General features: G+C 51.4%; 1 protein-coding gene and 1 long non-coding RNA gene across 16 annotated transcripts in view; one reads left to right on the top strand and one right to left on the bottom strand.

Moving 5' to 3' along the window:
• LOC144158587 (uncharacterized) overlaps nucleotides 1-6496 on the bottom strand; it is a 74820-nt gene extending 68324 nt beyond the window's left edge. For 2 of the 12 annotated variants that reach the window (XM_077689572.1, XM_077689571.1), the window contains exons 1-2: nucleotides 6135-6454; nucleotides 4022-4167 (exon numbers count right to left, since the gene is read on the bottom strand). In XM_077689572.1, the coding sequence (XP_077545698.1) occupies nucleotides 4022-4167; nucleotides 6135-6148 (160 nt within the window). In that variant the 5' untranslated portion in view covers nucleotides 6149-6454. Of the gene's footprint in view, nucleotides 1-4021; nucleotides 4168-6086 lie in introns of all 12 variants that reach the window. The other 10 variants (XM_077689582.1, XM_077689583.1, XM_077689574.1 and 7 more) reach the window with 10 other exon arrangements.
• Nucleotides 6497-7019: 523 nt separating this feature from the next.
• On the top strand, nucleotides 7020-15223 carry LOC144158596 (uncharacterized). Of its 4 annotated transcripts, none has more exons than XR_013320137.1 (4): nucleotides 7020-7406; nucleotides 8517-8724; nucleotides 11903-11988; nucleotides 14805-15223. It is a non-coding gene; the product is annotated as an uncharacterized LOC144158596 (long non-coding RNA). The 4 variants fall into 4 exon arrangements; XR_013320134.1 differs by having other exon boundaries at nucleotides 7024-7406; nucleotides 8517-8910; XR_013320136.1 differs by having other exon boundaries at nucleotides 7030-7406; nucleotides 8517-8957.
• Nucleotides 15224-15952: the final 729 nt, after the last annotated feature.

The raw sequence follows: 15952 nt of genomic DNA, 5'->3' as shown, positions 1-15952 counted from the left end.
CAGGGTGTGGGGAGCGCTTCGGCGCCCCTCGCAGCGAGCTCTCTCCTCGGGCCCTCTCCGCCGCCGGCCACCCACCGGCCACGCTAGGCCTCCGAGATTCCCCTGCGCACGCTTTGCTGCCGCGGGACCTGGGGACGTTGGGGCACGAGAGATGGCGCTGGCGGACACGACGGGCAGCGGGCAGCGAGGCGAAGGAGGGGGCGGGGTGCTGAAGAACCGCGCGCGGGGACTCGGGACTCGGGAGGGACAGAGTGTTTCTGGTGATGGTGTGTGTGTGTATGCCCGGACGGGCGACAGCGCGTTGGAAGATGTAAGTAAAGAGTTCTTTCACGCAACCGCAGTGTGCCTCATTCCTGGGCATGCCGTAGATGGAGGTGGCGGAAGCGCGCGCGCCGAGTTGAGCGGTTTCATCGGCGGCGCGCGCCGCACCGAGAGGGGGAGGAAAGGGCCGGACGGAAGAGTCGAGGCCGGCCGCAAAGAGAAAGAAAATCGGCATCTCGCAGCGGCGATTTCTCGCCCCCCGAGAACAAAGGCAGAAAGGAATCTGTCTTGGGGGGAGGTAGTGAGTAAGGAAGAGCTCATTGAGGCCCAGAAAGCAGACGGTCTGTGCCAGCGGGTGCTGAAAAGGCTAGCGAGCGGCGTAGCTTGCACCGGTAACGCTGAGGGGTTTGACGCGTATCTCCTGGGCGACGGTGGCTTATTACTTCGCTACATTCCCCAACTGGACGACGAAGAGGCGGTTTCATCCCCCTTTCGAGTCGTGGTCCCGAGGAAGTTGCGGAAACGGTTCATGCGGTACTTTCATGACTCAGCGCTGGCAGGACATGGCAGCGGCAGTAAGACTTACGACAAGTTATGCCGTGTCGCGACCTGGCCAGGCATGAGGAGAGACGTGCTGAGCTATTCCCGCGCTTGCCCTCTTTGCCAGGTAGCGAAACCGCGCGCTGGGAAACCTGTGGGTTTCATGAAGCCGGTGGAAAGCAGCTACCCATGGCAGATTGTAGCGTGTGACGTAATGGGACCCCTCCCAAGATCCGCGCGAGGAAACCAGTTCATCCTGGTTGTAACGGACCACTTTTCTAAGTGGGTGGAGTTGTTTCCCCTTAGAAAGCTAGCGTCGGAGCGGATCGTAGAGAAGCTGTTGGAGACATTCACTCATTTCGGCTTCCCCTCCGACCTGATCACCGACAATGCTTCGTATTTCACAAGCAAAGTCTTTTCAGACTGTTGTCGAGCGCTGCACATTCGGCACAGGAAAACGAGTCCTTATCATGCTCAGAGCAACATCACTGAGAGGGTGAACAGGAACCTGAAGTGCATGCTGGTTGCGACAACCAAGGAGCATAAGGACTGGGACGCGCATTTGCCTGAGCTGGCTTTCGCGACTAGGACTACCGTAAATAGGTCAACGGGTTTGACACCAGGTTACCTAAACTTCGGTAGAGAGATCGCTTTTCCAATGGAAAATGCACTGCAGTAGGCGGCGGCGGGTAACGCCCCTTCTCTGTCGCAGTACGCAGCTAGGCTCCGGGAACGCCTTTTGGCAGCGCAACGCACGGCTCGGGAGAATCTCGACGTGGCGCCCATGGAGCAAGCCGAGCAGTATAACAAAGGTCGTCGTCACCTTGTGTACAACATCGGTGACCTAGTGCTAAGGAGAACGCACCCACTCAGCAACGCTGCACGCGGTTTCACTGCAGCGCTCGCACACAAATGGCAAGGGCCATACAGAATTACGGCGCAGACGACTCTGCTCACGTATGAGATGCGGTCGCTTGAAAGCGACGAGCTGGTGGGTCCTGTGCACGTTAGCGATCTCAAGGCCTATCATGCTCGCACTGGCGATGATGAAAGGGGGAGTCCCCCTCTGACTGTCAGAAGGATCGGCGATAGGGCTCACATCCATCGCTACGATTTCAGGCCAAGGTAAGAGCTCGCGCCTGCGCGTAACACCTCCGTTCGTTGCAGGAACCGCGGTGGCAGAAAGAATAACACTCGGCGGGGTCCCAACCCCCCTCCGGGTTCAAACCCCAGCAAGCGTCGGCGGGGGCCCCCCGCCGGCAACGGCAACCAGGCCCACCAAGGGGGGGAGCGGCCGCGGACTCCGCCCGGCAGCGTCAGACCTAATGGCCGGGGGGGTGGTCAGGGGTGCCCGGGCCACAACGGCGGGCCCAGCGTCGTCGACCCCCCCGGAACGAAGAAGCTGCAGAGCGCGGCCACCTGGACGGTGGTCGCGGACGGCGCGGCAGTGTCTTACTGCGCGCGGTCGCGTTGGAGGGACCAGGCCCGGCCCGAGCGCGGGGACGACCCGGAGGGGGTGCCGCCACCGTTCCGCGGCTTGACGCTGGCGGAGCGGGACGACGAGCCGCCGCCGGCGTTCTCCGAGGAGGAGCGGAGGGCGCTGTGCGGCACCTGCGGCACCCTCGTCGTCAGCTGGGACGCCCACAGGATCGGCGCCCTGCACCTGGAGCGGACGGCGAGGAACCAGAGGGCGGCGCGGGCCGGAGCTGCCGGCGCGGCCGGCCTTCGTTGGTCGGCGCCGTACGGGCTAACCGCCGGGCTCGAGGAGGCGGCTGTGCGGGCGTTGATGGCCACCCGCCCCGACCTGCTCACGGCCGTCGCACGCGGCCTGGTGTCCGGGGAGCCCTTGGAATGTGCGGCGAACCAGGGGCTGGCGGGTGGCAGGCCCGCGCTCGTCGCCCCACCCATCGGGGCACCGGACCCGGCCCCCAGGAGCCTACTGGTACACAGCGGGGCGGCCTGGCAGCCGTTTGCGGCCCCTCCGGGGGCGGCCACTGATGCCGGCCCGGGGCACGCGCTCGAGTCGCCCAGCCTGACGCCGGAGGACGCCGACGAGATGGACCTATCGGAGGAGACCGCCGACCAGCTGCTTCTGGGGACGGCGGGCGAGGCTTGAGGGGGCGAGAGATGTGGGGAGCGCTTCGGCGCCCCTCGCCGCAAGCTCTCTCCTCGGGCCCTCTCCGCCGCCGGCCACCCACCGACCACGCATGGCCTCCGAGATTCCCCCGCGCACGCTTTGCTGCCGCGGGACCTGGGGACGTTGGGGCCCGAGAGATGGCGCTGGCGGACACGACGGGCAGCGGGCAGCGAGGCGAAGGAGGGGGCGGGGTGCTGAAGAACCGCACGCGGGGACTCGGGAGGGACAGAGTGTTTCTGGTGATGGTGTGTGTGTGTATGCCCGGACGGGCGACAGCGCGTTGGAAGATGTAAGTAAAGAGTTCTTTCCCGCAACCGCAGTGTGCCTCATTCCTTGGCATGCCGTAGAGAGCAGGCCCACAAGGGTAGTTCGGGCAAAACGACCGTTACAGATGTTTTCTGCCATCATACTTACTCCGTAGATGGCCATGTTTCACTGTGCAACAGTCAAGTGGGAAAGCCATCTACAAAGACTGATATCTCCTAAAAGTCGGCTTCACATCTAAACACACACATACACTGCTGGGAAGACATTTTTCTGGGGGAATATAAGCTGGCGTATATCAAAACATGAAGGCCCTAGAACCTGCTCTTAGTTTTTATGATTTTTTTTTCTCATACACTGAAGTTGTGGCGCACAGTTTTCCGATCCCGGGGACTTGTGCGGGTACTGTAAGGTGGTGCTACACTCATGTGCAATTCTTGTATACATCGCTCTGTAGTCGGAGACGATCTGTTAGACCCCTACCACTGACAGTTTTGCTGTAAAAGTGAGTCTGACAGGTGGGGGGGAAGGGAGGCACCTTAACAGCAGTTTGCACAGGGCGCCGAAAGATGTAGGCCGACCTTGCTTCAATCAATTTTTGATTGCAACCTCCCTTACTCATTCTCCGTATTCACCTCTCCACAGCCCTTCCCTTGGAACGAATGTACGGTTAGACACTGCCACCGTGCAACTGCACGAAGCACGTGCTTTACCTTCACTATGAAGAGCCAGTCATTTTATGGAGCAACAGAGCTTCACTCGACAAGGCAAGTGTCAGCAATGGACAGAGAAAAAGCTCTGAAAGGAAAGCGGCCGCACCTGTGGTAGCAGTCCAAAGTGTGGCCTGTGTCTGTTGGCAGCAGGATACTCCTTGGCTCCGGCCCACCTCCAGCGGCATGGTCATGGTGTTGCCGTAACGTCGCCGCATCTGGCAGGCTTCCCGTCTCTCGGTGGAAAAGTGTTTTCTGGAAGGGAGCAGCCCAAACACAGAGAGAAATTAAGAAATGTACAAGACAGGACAAAAGTGTTTGCTTGTTCTGCTCATTCCGGAAAATTGAATACAGTGCGGCTCACTCGTAATAATGTTAACAAAGCCAACCAATTCAACAATTCTTACCCATATTATCCCATTTGAAGTGTCTTAAAAACGCTACTCAATTAACTCTTTCCAGTCCAAAGTCGGCCCCCTATGTCATTAGGAGGCACTACAAGTAGGTAGCCGAAAATAGAGAAACACTTCTTTGAGGAACAAAATGGCACATCAAGAACTGCAGTGTTTTTACACGTACAAATGCACCAAATGCACCGTGCATGTGTCGGCCACTGACGCAGTCACAGATGACACCCACATGATGAACACTGCATCCAGCGGCAACGCAGCACTCACTCCAAACGTGAATTGACGGAGGTAGTCTATGTAGAACCTATAATCATCAGCACCGCACCGAGGACATCACCATCGTCGACACCCATCATCAGATTGCAGCTGGCATGTACTTGCGCTACGTCTTTTTATCACTTACGATTAAATCTTCCGACCACTCGGTCGCTCTCTCCTTTGTCTTACAGCCTCTCGTCCCCTGTGGTTCAGGAATCCCACATCGTCTACTGGCTCAAATAGTCAGGTCCCAATAACACAGAGTATGTTGACTGACATGGCACTCACAGCACCATGCCCCAATCTGTACACATATCTACCTCTTCTTGTTCACCAGATCGAGTCACTTATTAGGCAACACAATCTGTATTCCGCATGCCCATCCCTCAATAGAACGTGCTGTCGGGATAGTTAGTGCATTACAACTTCACCAAAAGAGCACCGAAAACAGGACAAAAAGAGGAAGGAATATGACAGCAATGTGCTTTGGTGTCGTTCTTCCTTTGTTTCTCCTGTGTACTTTTTTTATTTTTTAGTGCTCTTTTCCTCAAGCATAACTGACTCCTGTAGTCACCAGACAGGGTTACGGAATGTATCACACGATGTCGCCTTGCTTGCCCTATGCATCTGCTGTCGCTCACAGCTTTGAGGAAGCACTAATGGCCTAGCCAACCAGCAGTATGGTTAAGAAGTTGTACACAAAAAAACGCTTCCCTTTAGCTTTCAAGGAGGATGCGGAGGTGAAATACATTCTGCTGTAGCACCTGCAACACTTTTCTTTAGGTTGATTTTGCCACGTTACAGGTGTAAAGTAAAACTAGATTTCCATTTCACAACTACAGCGGGCCCTTAAATGTCACTAATCAGAGACTAAATCGGAATATGTTGAATCAGACTGCCTATATACTAAAGTGGCATAACAAGTACGCTTTGGTATCGGTTCTTGTTCTTTGAGCCGACTTTGGCACACGACAAAATGACCAGGAAGCCTAAATTCAAAGTCCAGTGATGACCAAACGGGGTACGATACAAGAAATAATCATTTCCAAATTGACACTCCGCACGGGTGTAGGTTGATAAGAGCAGTTAAACCTAGGAGCCATAGCTCTACTTTCCTGGAAAAGGTGCGTGCGATTTTTTTTTCTTTCAACTTGCACCACTTGTTCGTTTTAAACGGTGCGCCAAAGCTGCTGCTTAAAGCTGCATTGATTCCAAAATGCCAACGGTTAGTAGCGGGACATGTCTTGCAGTTTCGTGACTGCGAATACACAACAAGCTTGGACGAATTGCCCCTTTTCACCACCGCGTTTTTTGCGCAGTCTGAACGACTCAATCGTGCGTGCAACGAAAATTCGGACTGCTTTCCAACTCGCCCTTTTGACAGGACACAGAGACTTGAAACCGCCTCACTCTGAAATGCACATCAAAGTAGACGTCGTAAATCTCAAACATTGGTTGCAATCCCCGGATTTGCCGTAACCGTCACTGAAGCAAAATAAACCCCACCAGACACTTTCGCAGTCGAAGCCTGCTCGTCACTGGTGATAACCTCACCGCCAGAAGCGCATGGAAGTCAACACGGCGGCTCACAAATGGGCGACGCCGACAGTGCTCGCAGGCAAACAGGCGACAAGCAGACACAACCTTTCAGACGCGGCAGTGCAGCCCGCTCAGTTGTTCGTGCAGGTCGAGTTCACCACGAAAGTGAAGAGGCATCGCCATGGGCCACTCTTGCGAACACTGATTTCAAATGCAGAAACTCAACAACACGCTCGCGCAGGTTTACAGCGAGAAAATGTGACACAACACAATGCGTTGTTTACAAATCAAACGAGCGTGCAACAAAAAGCGACGGCGGATTTAGCCTCGCGCAGTCCGGCCGCAACATCGAAGAACTCTGCATACAAACTGTAAACCCCAACAACGTTTTACTCAAGTCAAAACAATACTTGTCTAATTTCTTTGTTAATTCCACTGAGAAATTTGTACATCGCTTTCTGTATTTGTTCAAAGCTGGGTTTTGGAGCCGTTAGCAAGCCAAATTGGGCTCAATCAAATCCAAACAGAAGGTGTGTTCGATTTGTCGGTTTAAACGGGCCAGAACTGCTCCAGAGCAGTGTTGCACTCCAAAAGAACTGCTCGTAACTGCTCTGGAACTGTTCGGAACTGCTTTTGCGTATAGTCGACGTCGTCTGGACCATGGAGGAAGAAAAAGTTAGGAGACGGCGCCGCCGGAGAAACGTGAAGCCTATACATAAAAAGTAAAATCGAAGTCGGCCCAGGCGTCACTGCACCACGTGACCCCACCGCACCGCCTCTGTATGGGCCGCGTGAATGACAATCCTGGCCGCCTAGACGCACACCACGTGACCCTCTAACGTCACGTCCGGGAAGTTTTTGATTGTTTATTTGTTGTCATGGCTACAGTCAGCCTTGGTTAATGCAAATGGCGGCGCCCACTAACTCGGCGCGCTCCATGCTCGTTGCTACGCGGCTAGATTTAGAAGAATATAGCGTGAAAAAGAAGCACTTTGCGCCGCACCACTGCTCTCTCAAGTGTCCTTACATCTTCGTCGTGTTGTTATGGTGGTACTTTGTGCTTTTGGTGCTAAATACCCCACGCAAATCGCTACACCGAAGCGTCCACCATCCCCCTCTAAAGGCTTCGGAGTCTTCCTTGCCGTGTTTTCGGTGTTAAGACCCACGCTACGCAAGTAGCTTTTGTTGCAGCTCCAAGGCGTGCACGCCAGCCGAGACAGCACTCAATACGCTACGCAGTCTACCGTGTTCATCTGTGCGAATGCCGAAGCCCAGACATACGAACAGGTTGGTATCAAACGACTTGGATGCCATATGATATATTGGGCGAGCGAAAGAGAAAACTATACTTCTCGATAACGTTTGGTGCTTTTTGGCCTTAGCTGCTGTGCGTTAGGCATATTGAGCGGGATGAAATTGCAGTGGAGGGACTAGGTGACGTACAAACGCGCGTACGAACAAATTTTTCACTGTCAGAAGTCACATTGATGTGACCGAACGATGTGAGTGAGGCTTTAGTAATGTGCACACAGGCAGAATTCAGAAAAGCGCCTTGAAGTTTCTTGCCAGGCTGATGCGACGTAGCAGTGTGTCATGTGGTTCCTGAACTTCTCTGCTGCAGCACGGAAAGTTGGGCTAGTTGGAATTCATCTTGGTGGGGAAAGCGCTCGAGCGTTGACTGCTGCTTTCTTCGTCCCTGCTATTTCAGCGGTTTTTTCACCACAACAAGCTTCTCTGTCTTTTGTTTTTCTTTGTCGAAGCAGTATTTTGCACTTTTTCTTTCAATGTATGTGCCACCCTTGCCCTGTTTTTCTCCAAACATAGAGTTTGGGAAAAGGAACGATTTTGTTTGTTGTGAATAAACCAGGCCAGTGGTTGGAAAAGAAGCTTTTATGTGCACTTTGCAGACTTTGCAGAACATGTCACTAGTTGGAAAAATTGCACGTTAAATACATGTGAATACTTTCTCAATCCTGAATGGTCAGAAAAGCTCAACCTCAAAATTCAAACATGTTCAATTCTTCTTACTAGAGTGCTACGTTGAGCTAGTTAGTATGAACTGAACACACCGAAAACAGCGCACATGAGGTACGGGCAGTGCTCCGTGTTTGTCTTTTCCTTCCACTCCGTCCTTGAGCTGTTTTCAGTGTGTTCACGTTCACAGTACTGAAAGGGCACAGACATGAATGCAGTATGCCACCACTTGCACAGTGCAGTCACGCAACATGAGCATTCATAAGTGCTAACGGGGGTGTGCAAAAAGTTACGCACAGATTTCAAGACTGAGTTCTCTGCCATAAGCAACTGTCGAAATCTAGCAGTGTTACATACGCAGTGTAGCAGGATATTGGTGATGCAGCATTTTTCAGGCTACTTTCATCATTGAATGTCTCGCAGGTTCTACACAAAAGATCTTGCAGCCTGGGGAGAACAAGCACAACCAGGACAGGGCATGGTTGTAATGGCGGATCTCTGTGTCATACGTTTGATCGATGAGCCACGGGATTCCAAGACCCTTGCCATTGGCCGCCTAGGCCTGGCCTCCTGAATGGGTCAAGTGACTTCAGGGCCCTGCTGTTTCATCCCACTCTGGCTTCCTGTTGCGGTGGGACCTAAGTTCGTGGTGCCTTGCTTGTTTTTGCTCAGGCTCAAACTGCTTCGCTGCTAACACTTGTCCTTGACATTCTGGCTCGTCCTTTCTGGCGCTCGAGGTGTTCCTGAGTGTCTCGTGTCAGCTAGTGGCTGATCCTGCCATGCAAGACGCTGCCAAGCCTGGGAACCTTCACCTGCGGTGAATGATGTGACTGATTGCACCACACACATGAGCTGTGGTACACCGTGAGTGGTTCATGTGTCCAGCACTAGCCAGCACCATAAACCACAGTAGTGGGCCCTGTTTTGCGAATGTTCTCCCATTCACCATTATTTTCTTTGTCGTGTCATTGGCGGCGTCCTTTTATTTTTTGTGCTGTCAAATGCACCTCATAGAAAAAAAAAGATACACTTCAAATGCATTTGTGTGCACGTCCAGCATACGGCTGTGATCTTTCCCTTCGGCCGTAGCATTACAATGAGTTTAACACCTGCATTTCTTTACAATTGCACTTATATACTAAACACATAGTGTTTTTTTTTTTTCAAATTCATTGTATGTGCATCCCATACGCAGACGCTTAACACTAAGTATTGCCGATACCTCCATGATGGCTATACATGTACCACAGCATATCCCTTACGGGTAAGCTCCCTGCCGAGCTCAAAATGTCCCCAGTGCATTTCCTTTCCTTTTCCTCCCCCGCCAACCACAGCCACCCGTGCAACCGCGCAGTTGGTTCTGATAGCACCACAACAGGGTTCTACAGCTACGTGGGGACACTCTTTCTTCTTGGGCCTAAGTTGGTCTCTTGAACATACAAGCCGCAGAAAACCTGGAGGCAGTGCTTAGATGACAGGGTGAACAGGATCGCTACCAGCTGTGTGTCTGACGTTGGGAAATGTGACAGTTGAAAGCCAGTGCAATATTTTGTCGCTACTTTGGGAAGCCTTGCCTGTGGGCTGCAGTTTTGATGAAACATTTGGTTGTTGAGCTTTAAGCGATACCAGTCCGAAGCCTGAGTAGTTAGGATGGCGCCTTCTCACGTTGTGCACAGAAAAGAAACAGCTGGGGTACTCAACCTTTGCAAGGCTAACATACCCGTCTTGAAAAACAAATTTTTGTTTAATTAAAATCAACTGTGCAGGGAAGCTGTGGCGACTAAAGTATAGTGTCTAGCACGGAGCAAGATATAAAGAGGAGCGCCGACTGTGGCCCAGAAAAATTCTTTTGCTCGGGCCGATAGTGTCCACGCGCCGCCGGCCGCCCAGCTTTCCCTTTGCTCTCTTCCTCCTTCGTTTGCCCTCTCCTCGCTGTGCCTCTGTACATGGCTCTTCCCTTCTTCGCTCTCCCCAGAGGCGTCGTTTCTTTCGCAACGACGCCTGTCGTATGCCAGTCCTACTATGCAGGAGGAATGCCTGCACGCGCGGAATTTAAACACCCGTGCGCAGCCGGAATAGACGGCGCATATAATCGCACGCCACCGCATACATGGCGATCGCTTATTCCCTATCGGGGGGCGTTTATTCTGACATTATGAAGACCCGCTAAAAATATTGTACTAACCCAGCAGATGTAAGACGCAACTGAATGACGACGACTTAGAATCACCGAAGAATGAGCAAGAGTAATATGAAACGCCACAACATGCAGTCTAGCGTGATTCTGCTTACGACAAACCGATGCAGCGCAAAAATTACCCTCTGTTGTTGGCCCGCTCTCCGGCCGCCTGCTTAATTATTTATGCCGCTTCTGCGCACGAACAATGCTTACAAGGGTCGCCCGGAGTCTCCATCAGCAAACGGCAATGAGACACACATTTCTGTGCCAATGACTGAATTGGACGGCTGCCCTGTTGTAATAAGTGTAGAAAAACATTGCAATCTTGATAAGGCACCCAAAAATATCAAACGCAACCTTCATTGTAACCCATACCGTAACTTACCGCCCGATGTTCACTGTCGCTCTACGGTCGTGTTGTGTCGTCGATAACGCCGTGGACTCCAAATAAAATGCTACGATTTGTATGGCTGCAATTTTTGGCCTACGAGAGTTCCCGGCGTTTTTTTTTTTTTCTTTAAGCGGCTGACCAGCAAAACAACCGGCTCGTCAAACCTTTTCTTTTGGCGAGTCATCACCACAGAGATATAGGGTCCGGACGAATTCAAATATCGCGAAATGAAGGCTTGTGAAAAGACCGCACTGTCAGGGCCTCGATCTCGAGCAGATTGCTACGTCGCGGGCAGTCGCGGGTGATGTTATCGCGTTTCTGTTATTTTTTGATGAGCGTGTGAGTGCCGGTCCGTGTTCTAGGCACACTCTGTTTTGGACGTAAGTTGGAGAACGGCGAGAAAGCTGAGGCAACTTTTATAGTCGCTAGTGATCAGAACCAGTTGCTCCTTTCGCCTTTTGTAAAACCTGTTAAAACACAGCCGAATCGGTGTTCACAAATTTACAAACGGAGTCACATTTTCTGCAAGCACGACTCAAAAGGTAGTGTTTGTTTTCCCGCCATGCAAACCAATCCTTACCGCATCTTTGCCGTGCTGTACGACCACTCAATTTCTTCGGGTTCGGGTTACCCAGAAGGTGCTGTCGAACAAGTTAATCAAGCCGTGGGAAGGAGGAGCGCAATGAACGCGAAGCGGCGCCAACGCAGGCCCAAAGCACTCCGTGCCCAAAACTACCGCCGCCGAAGCAGACGACAAAAGCCGACGGAATGCGTACCGCCAACGCGCCCGCCAGCGCACGGGGAACGCCCGCCGCTTAGCCGCCGGACCATTCGCTGCGCCATCTACATTGCGCTCCGCGAGTGGTGGACAGTAAGAGCCCGCAGGAGAGAGCGAAGTCGGCGCTCCTGTTTATCTTGCTCCGTGGTGTCTAGTATAGTAAAGCAATAAGCACATCGACTATACAGCCAATGCAGATGCCATTATTAAATGTTGGCAATGTTTTGTCACCTTAAAAAAACAAATCCATGATTAAAGAAATGCATAGAAGTGGCTATCACTTGTTAAGGGAGCTTTAGAGTTTGGCACAGCCTTTGAGTAGCTTTAAATTTGATTACCTTTTTGCTTAGAAAAGCAGTAAATTATTCTACCACACTAAATTTGGGTGTGCAACAGCTTCTTTACATGGACGCTGATGCAAAAGTCTTTTTGTGCCTCAAATCTGTCTTGGCGTATTACAGGGGGAATCAGCACCTCAACACTCAAGGGTTCCAGCTGTGGTGCGAGAACGGTCCCATGTTGAAAACCAAACGCTGCTTTGAGAAAAGTAAGTTTTTGTGTTTTTAATAGATATAAACATGTTAACGTAAAGTATCCCGAGAAGTTAGGAAAGTTTATCTATAGTTGAAGCTTCCAGATGTCCCTCTTTCACTTTCACTCGACAGTCTTACTTTTACAGTAGGTGTCCGGTGTGTTTTCTTGCATGTTCTTTCGCTGCAGTTTCATTGCACCTAATTGTATAATGCAAAATGCCTTGGATACAAGTTGTGGTAATGGAACAGTGCGACGAAACGCCATTGGTGAAAGCAAAACAATACCGCAGGGTTTTGTGCCCTAACCACGGTCCAAGAAAGCCCTATAATATGCTGGCTTACTGCTTGTTGCATCTATAATTTGCAGTCCTGTGATCTGTAACTGAAAACTAAGCCAGCTTGTCATTCTCACTCCCTGATTACTTAGGGTGTGGCTCACCAAAATCCCAATACATAAGTGCAAGTTCGTGAAGCAGGAACAGGCACAGTACAAAGGAACAAGCACTGAGAGAGAACAGAGAAAAAGCAATGGTTATTACAGTAAAGCCAGCTTATATCGAACATGGATATATTGAATTATTGCCTACATCAAACCCTTGTATAATTCCGGTAAAAATTACATGCATTTAAATCTTTTTATATCATACGCGATTTTGCTCACAATGGATATATCGAACTCTTCCGCGTGGGATTTCTCGCTCTCCTTAGGCATGTGGCAGGCTGTCTCGCAATATATCGGTGCGCAGCGGTGGCGCAAGTGTCGCTTGCGAGTCCCGCACGAGCTCGGGCGCATCCAAACCGGCCGTGGCCAGGCCGTGGCAGAGTGGACCAGGTCCACGCATGCATGCCGTTGGAGCCGAAAGCGATACATTGGGCGCTGCGGGCTGCGGTGTCACCGAACTTCAAGACCGCGCAACTCGCTGCGCGCACTTCTTGCTCAGTTCGCTGGGTTCGCCATTGTTTGCTTGTATCCATGCTTGTCTCCGCTCTGTCGAAGACACTGAGGACTCCGTACCGCTTCTGAGCGCGAGCGAAGCCATCGCTGCCGTGGCCCTGCTACGGCGATGCTGCAGTGCCATTGAGGGCAGCAGTCTTGTGCTTGTCGACTGTTTAGATACCGTGGAGCAAGCAGTCACCAGCAGCGCGTTGCGCTCCAAGAAGCAGGCTGCACTCACGCAGTTCTTCCACCCCAATAAATGATTATCGATATTGATAATCTGTTCGACAAATTTCGCATTCCTATTTCCTGCTTGTGCAGATTCTGAAGGGTCTTTAGAGCTTGCACAGCTCAGTTGTCCCCATATTGCTGAACTGTTATTCCAAGCGCTTGGTTAGTCTGTGCAGTTCATCTAACCAGGTCAAATGTTGTCTGGCATTGTTCAGCTTTCAATCCACTTTCCAAGTGTTTCTGACAGTCTGAAGGCTTGCCCGAAGCTATGTTTTCTTAGTGGTATCCACTGGCTGCACGTTCAGTGTTGCGTTGTTCTATACAAAGGCATTTCTCTTTTTCTCTTATGCTACTAACACTGGTTCCCCTGATATTCTGGCTTACGTGAAATGATGAAGTGAGAGAGCACTAAACAGAGTTTTGCTCTCCTTGGCACGAGGCGGCAACGTGTAGGCTGGGTAGGGCGGAAACTGAGTCGGCACAGCAGCTGGAAGCAGAAACTTGCATATGCTTTCTACCTTGTAATTGTCTGCGGTGAAGTAAAACAAAGACGTTGCGGAATGGTCCTGGAGCTAGGAACAAATTAAACCGCCAGCGAAGCAACGAAGCACCCCAAACGGGACATTCAAATGAATTCCCCTAATTCATTTGAATGTCCCATTTGGGGTGCTTCGTTGCCTCTGCCTGCGTGAATTTTAGTGCGAAATGTAACGTTTTAAATAATAGTATTACTCGGCTTAAAATGCTTTCTCCTAATCTCAACCTCTTGTCTTTTTTACGTTTCCATGTCCCCAATCACCCCACTTCCTTGTCAAGAAAATGTTTTGCAGCCGGTCATATTGATAGTTTTCTTTTGATAGCAGTTCATGGTAGCACAGTTCCGCATTTTGTGAGGCATCCCACTTGAAAAGTGGCGTGCAACAATTTTTAGGCATCCACAGACTGGTAAACGTAACACCATTTCCGAAAAAAAAAAGAGAGGAGGAGGAGGAATAAACTTTATTTGTGCGAGCCTTAGGTGCTGCTGTCTGGGCACCCGCCTGGTGGGGAGTTTCCTCTAGTCCGGGATACCCTGGCCTGCACTGGCCACCCGGGCCCTCTCTACCAGGCTACGCTGGGAGGAGAGGTCGGAGCTGGTTAGTTGTGCCACCCAATTAGCTCTCATGCTGCACAGACGATGGCAGGGTAAAAGAGTCAAGAGTAGAAAGGTTGTCCCCTTCACACGCGGCGGTGCAAGCATGTGCAAAGCACTTTCTTCGCAGATCAGTGAGTCAACTTCTGCTTTCACAATGTTATTTTGTTTGCAAGACCAATCTACCTGTCACTCCAAAAGGGTGAGGAGGGGGGGGGGAGGGGGGTAGAGTGGCCGTGCTTCTGCATATGAGGAAACAATTGGGCCCATCGACTAGCATGCAAAGTACTTCTATGCAGGTACTCAAAACCACCCTAGCAATTCTCCAATCTGCTAACTTCAAACAGGCACGCAATCAGTGGCTCGATCCTACAGTAATCGTAGCTTCCGACAAGGACTATCTCCGCAGCGCCTCCAATTTTCATAGTATTCCTCTACTTCCCTGCAAGACTGCTTGCCCGGTGGCTGCAAGTGACATTCTGGTGGCTACAAACTGAACCCTACTCACCTCCCTCCTCTTCTGTTTTCAGTGTTTTTGCAGCAAAGAAAGCCGCCGTTCCCTGGCACCCAGCGGCACCCAGGTCGGCCTTGAGCACTGGCTGTGGATCTACCTGCTGCATTCAGCTTCCAGAGCTCTGGCGGTGGCTTCGCCTCGGGGGTGGGGGGGGGCAACTTCCCTCCTGAACTGGGTGGCACCAGATTTGCATGCTACCACAGCTGTTGCCAATGGGTTTTGGCAATTGTTGCACAAGTTTATTGGGGGTCCACAAGCTCCTGCCAGCAATTCAATGCTCGGACGGCACGGACACAGAGCCAAAAGTAGAGTGTGTCACGGTCAAAGACAGTGATGAAATATGAGAACTTGTATCTAGTTTCTTTTTCCAGGATTTTGTTATCTTCATAGCAGCCTAATGGCAGAAAAATGTGAAATAAATGCATTCAACTACAACTGTGCACGCATTTCTTCCCCTCCCTGTCCAAATTTAGCATCCGGGGAACTCGTTCACATAATTTGTGAGCCTTCACCGCGGCACACCCGTACTAGGCAACCTAGGGGTGTAAAACCCAAATTTAAACCTCTAAAATCTTGAAACTTTTACCCACATCACAATGGTGCCTGTGGAGAAAGGGACGAGCCGCGCAGACCCCTCCCGATGGTGCCTTTAATCCAACATACTTCTGATGATGATAGTGGGGCACGAGAGAAGGATATCCACTTATTTCACAACATCCTCCCCCGCGCGACAATGAGTATGGTTCGTGTCCGAGAAATTGTTCAGTCCATGGAGAGCTAAGTTCATGTCCGAGTGGGCCAAAAAAGTTCGACACATGTCGGCTTCCACCTCCATCGATGGAAACAATGCCGTGGCTTTCTTGGACCTGTGAGCCAAGCTACTGCAGCCCCTTGATGCAGTCTTTTGCTTGTCAGGATTGCAGGTATTTCTTTCTGTTTGCACAAGTTATTTTTCCTTGTAGCAGCCGGGTGCACGTGAGTCGTACTCTCGTTGCGGCTCTTTTCAGAGCGCACGGTTCGGTTTCTAGTGTTAGCTGCTGTTGCAGTTCTGCGCTTTGAGTTGTGTTTCACTGTGCGTTGTCTTGCAAGAAGGAGAAGATTCTTCCTTCGTACCCTCAACAGTAGCTGGCACTGGTGATTATTATCCAGCAGTGGCAAATTGAG

The sequence above is a fragment of the Haemaphysalis longicornis genome, unplaced genomic scaffold (assembly GCF_048455015.1).
Source record: "Haemaphysalis longicornis isolate Haplotype H1 unplaced genomic scaffold, Haemaphysalis longicornis Haplotype H1 scaffold_10, whole genome shotgun sequence".
Classification (NCBI taxonomy): domain Eukaryota; kingdom Metazoa; phylum Arthropoda; class Arachnida; order Ixodida; family Ixodidae; genus Haemaphysalis; species Haemaphysalis longicornis.
Note: the sequence above shows the minus strand (reverse complement) of the source record. Positions and strands in the feature narration are given on the sequence as shown.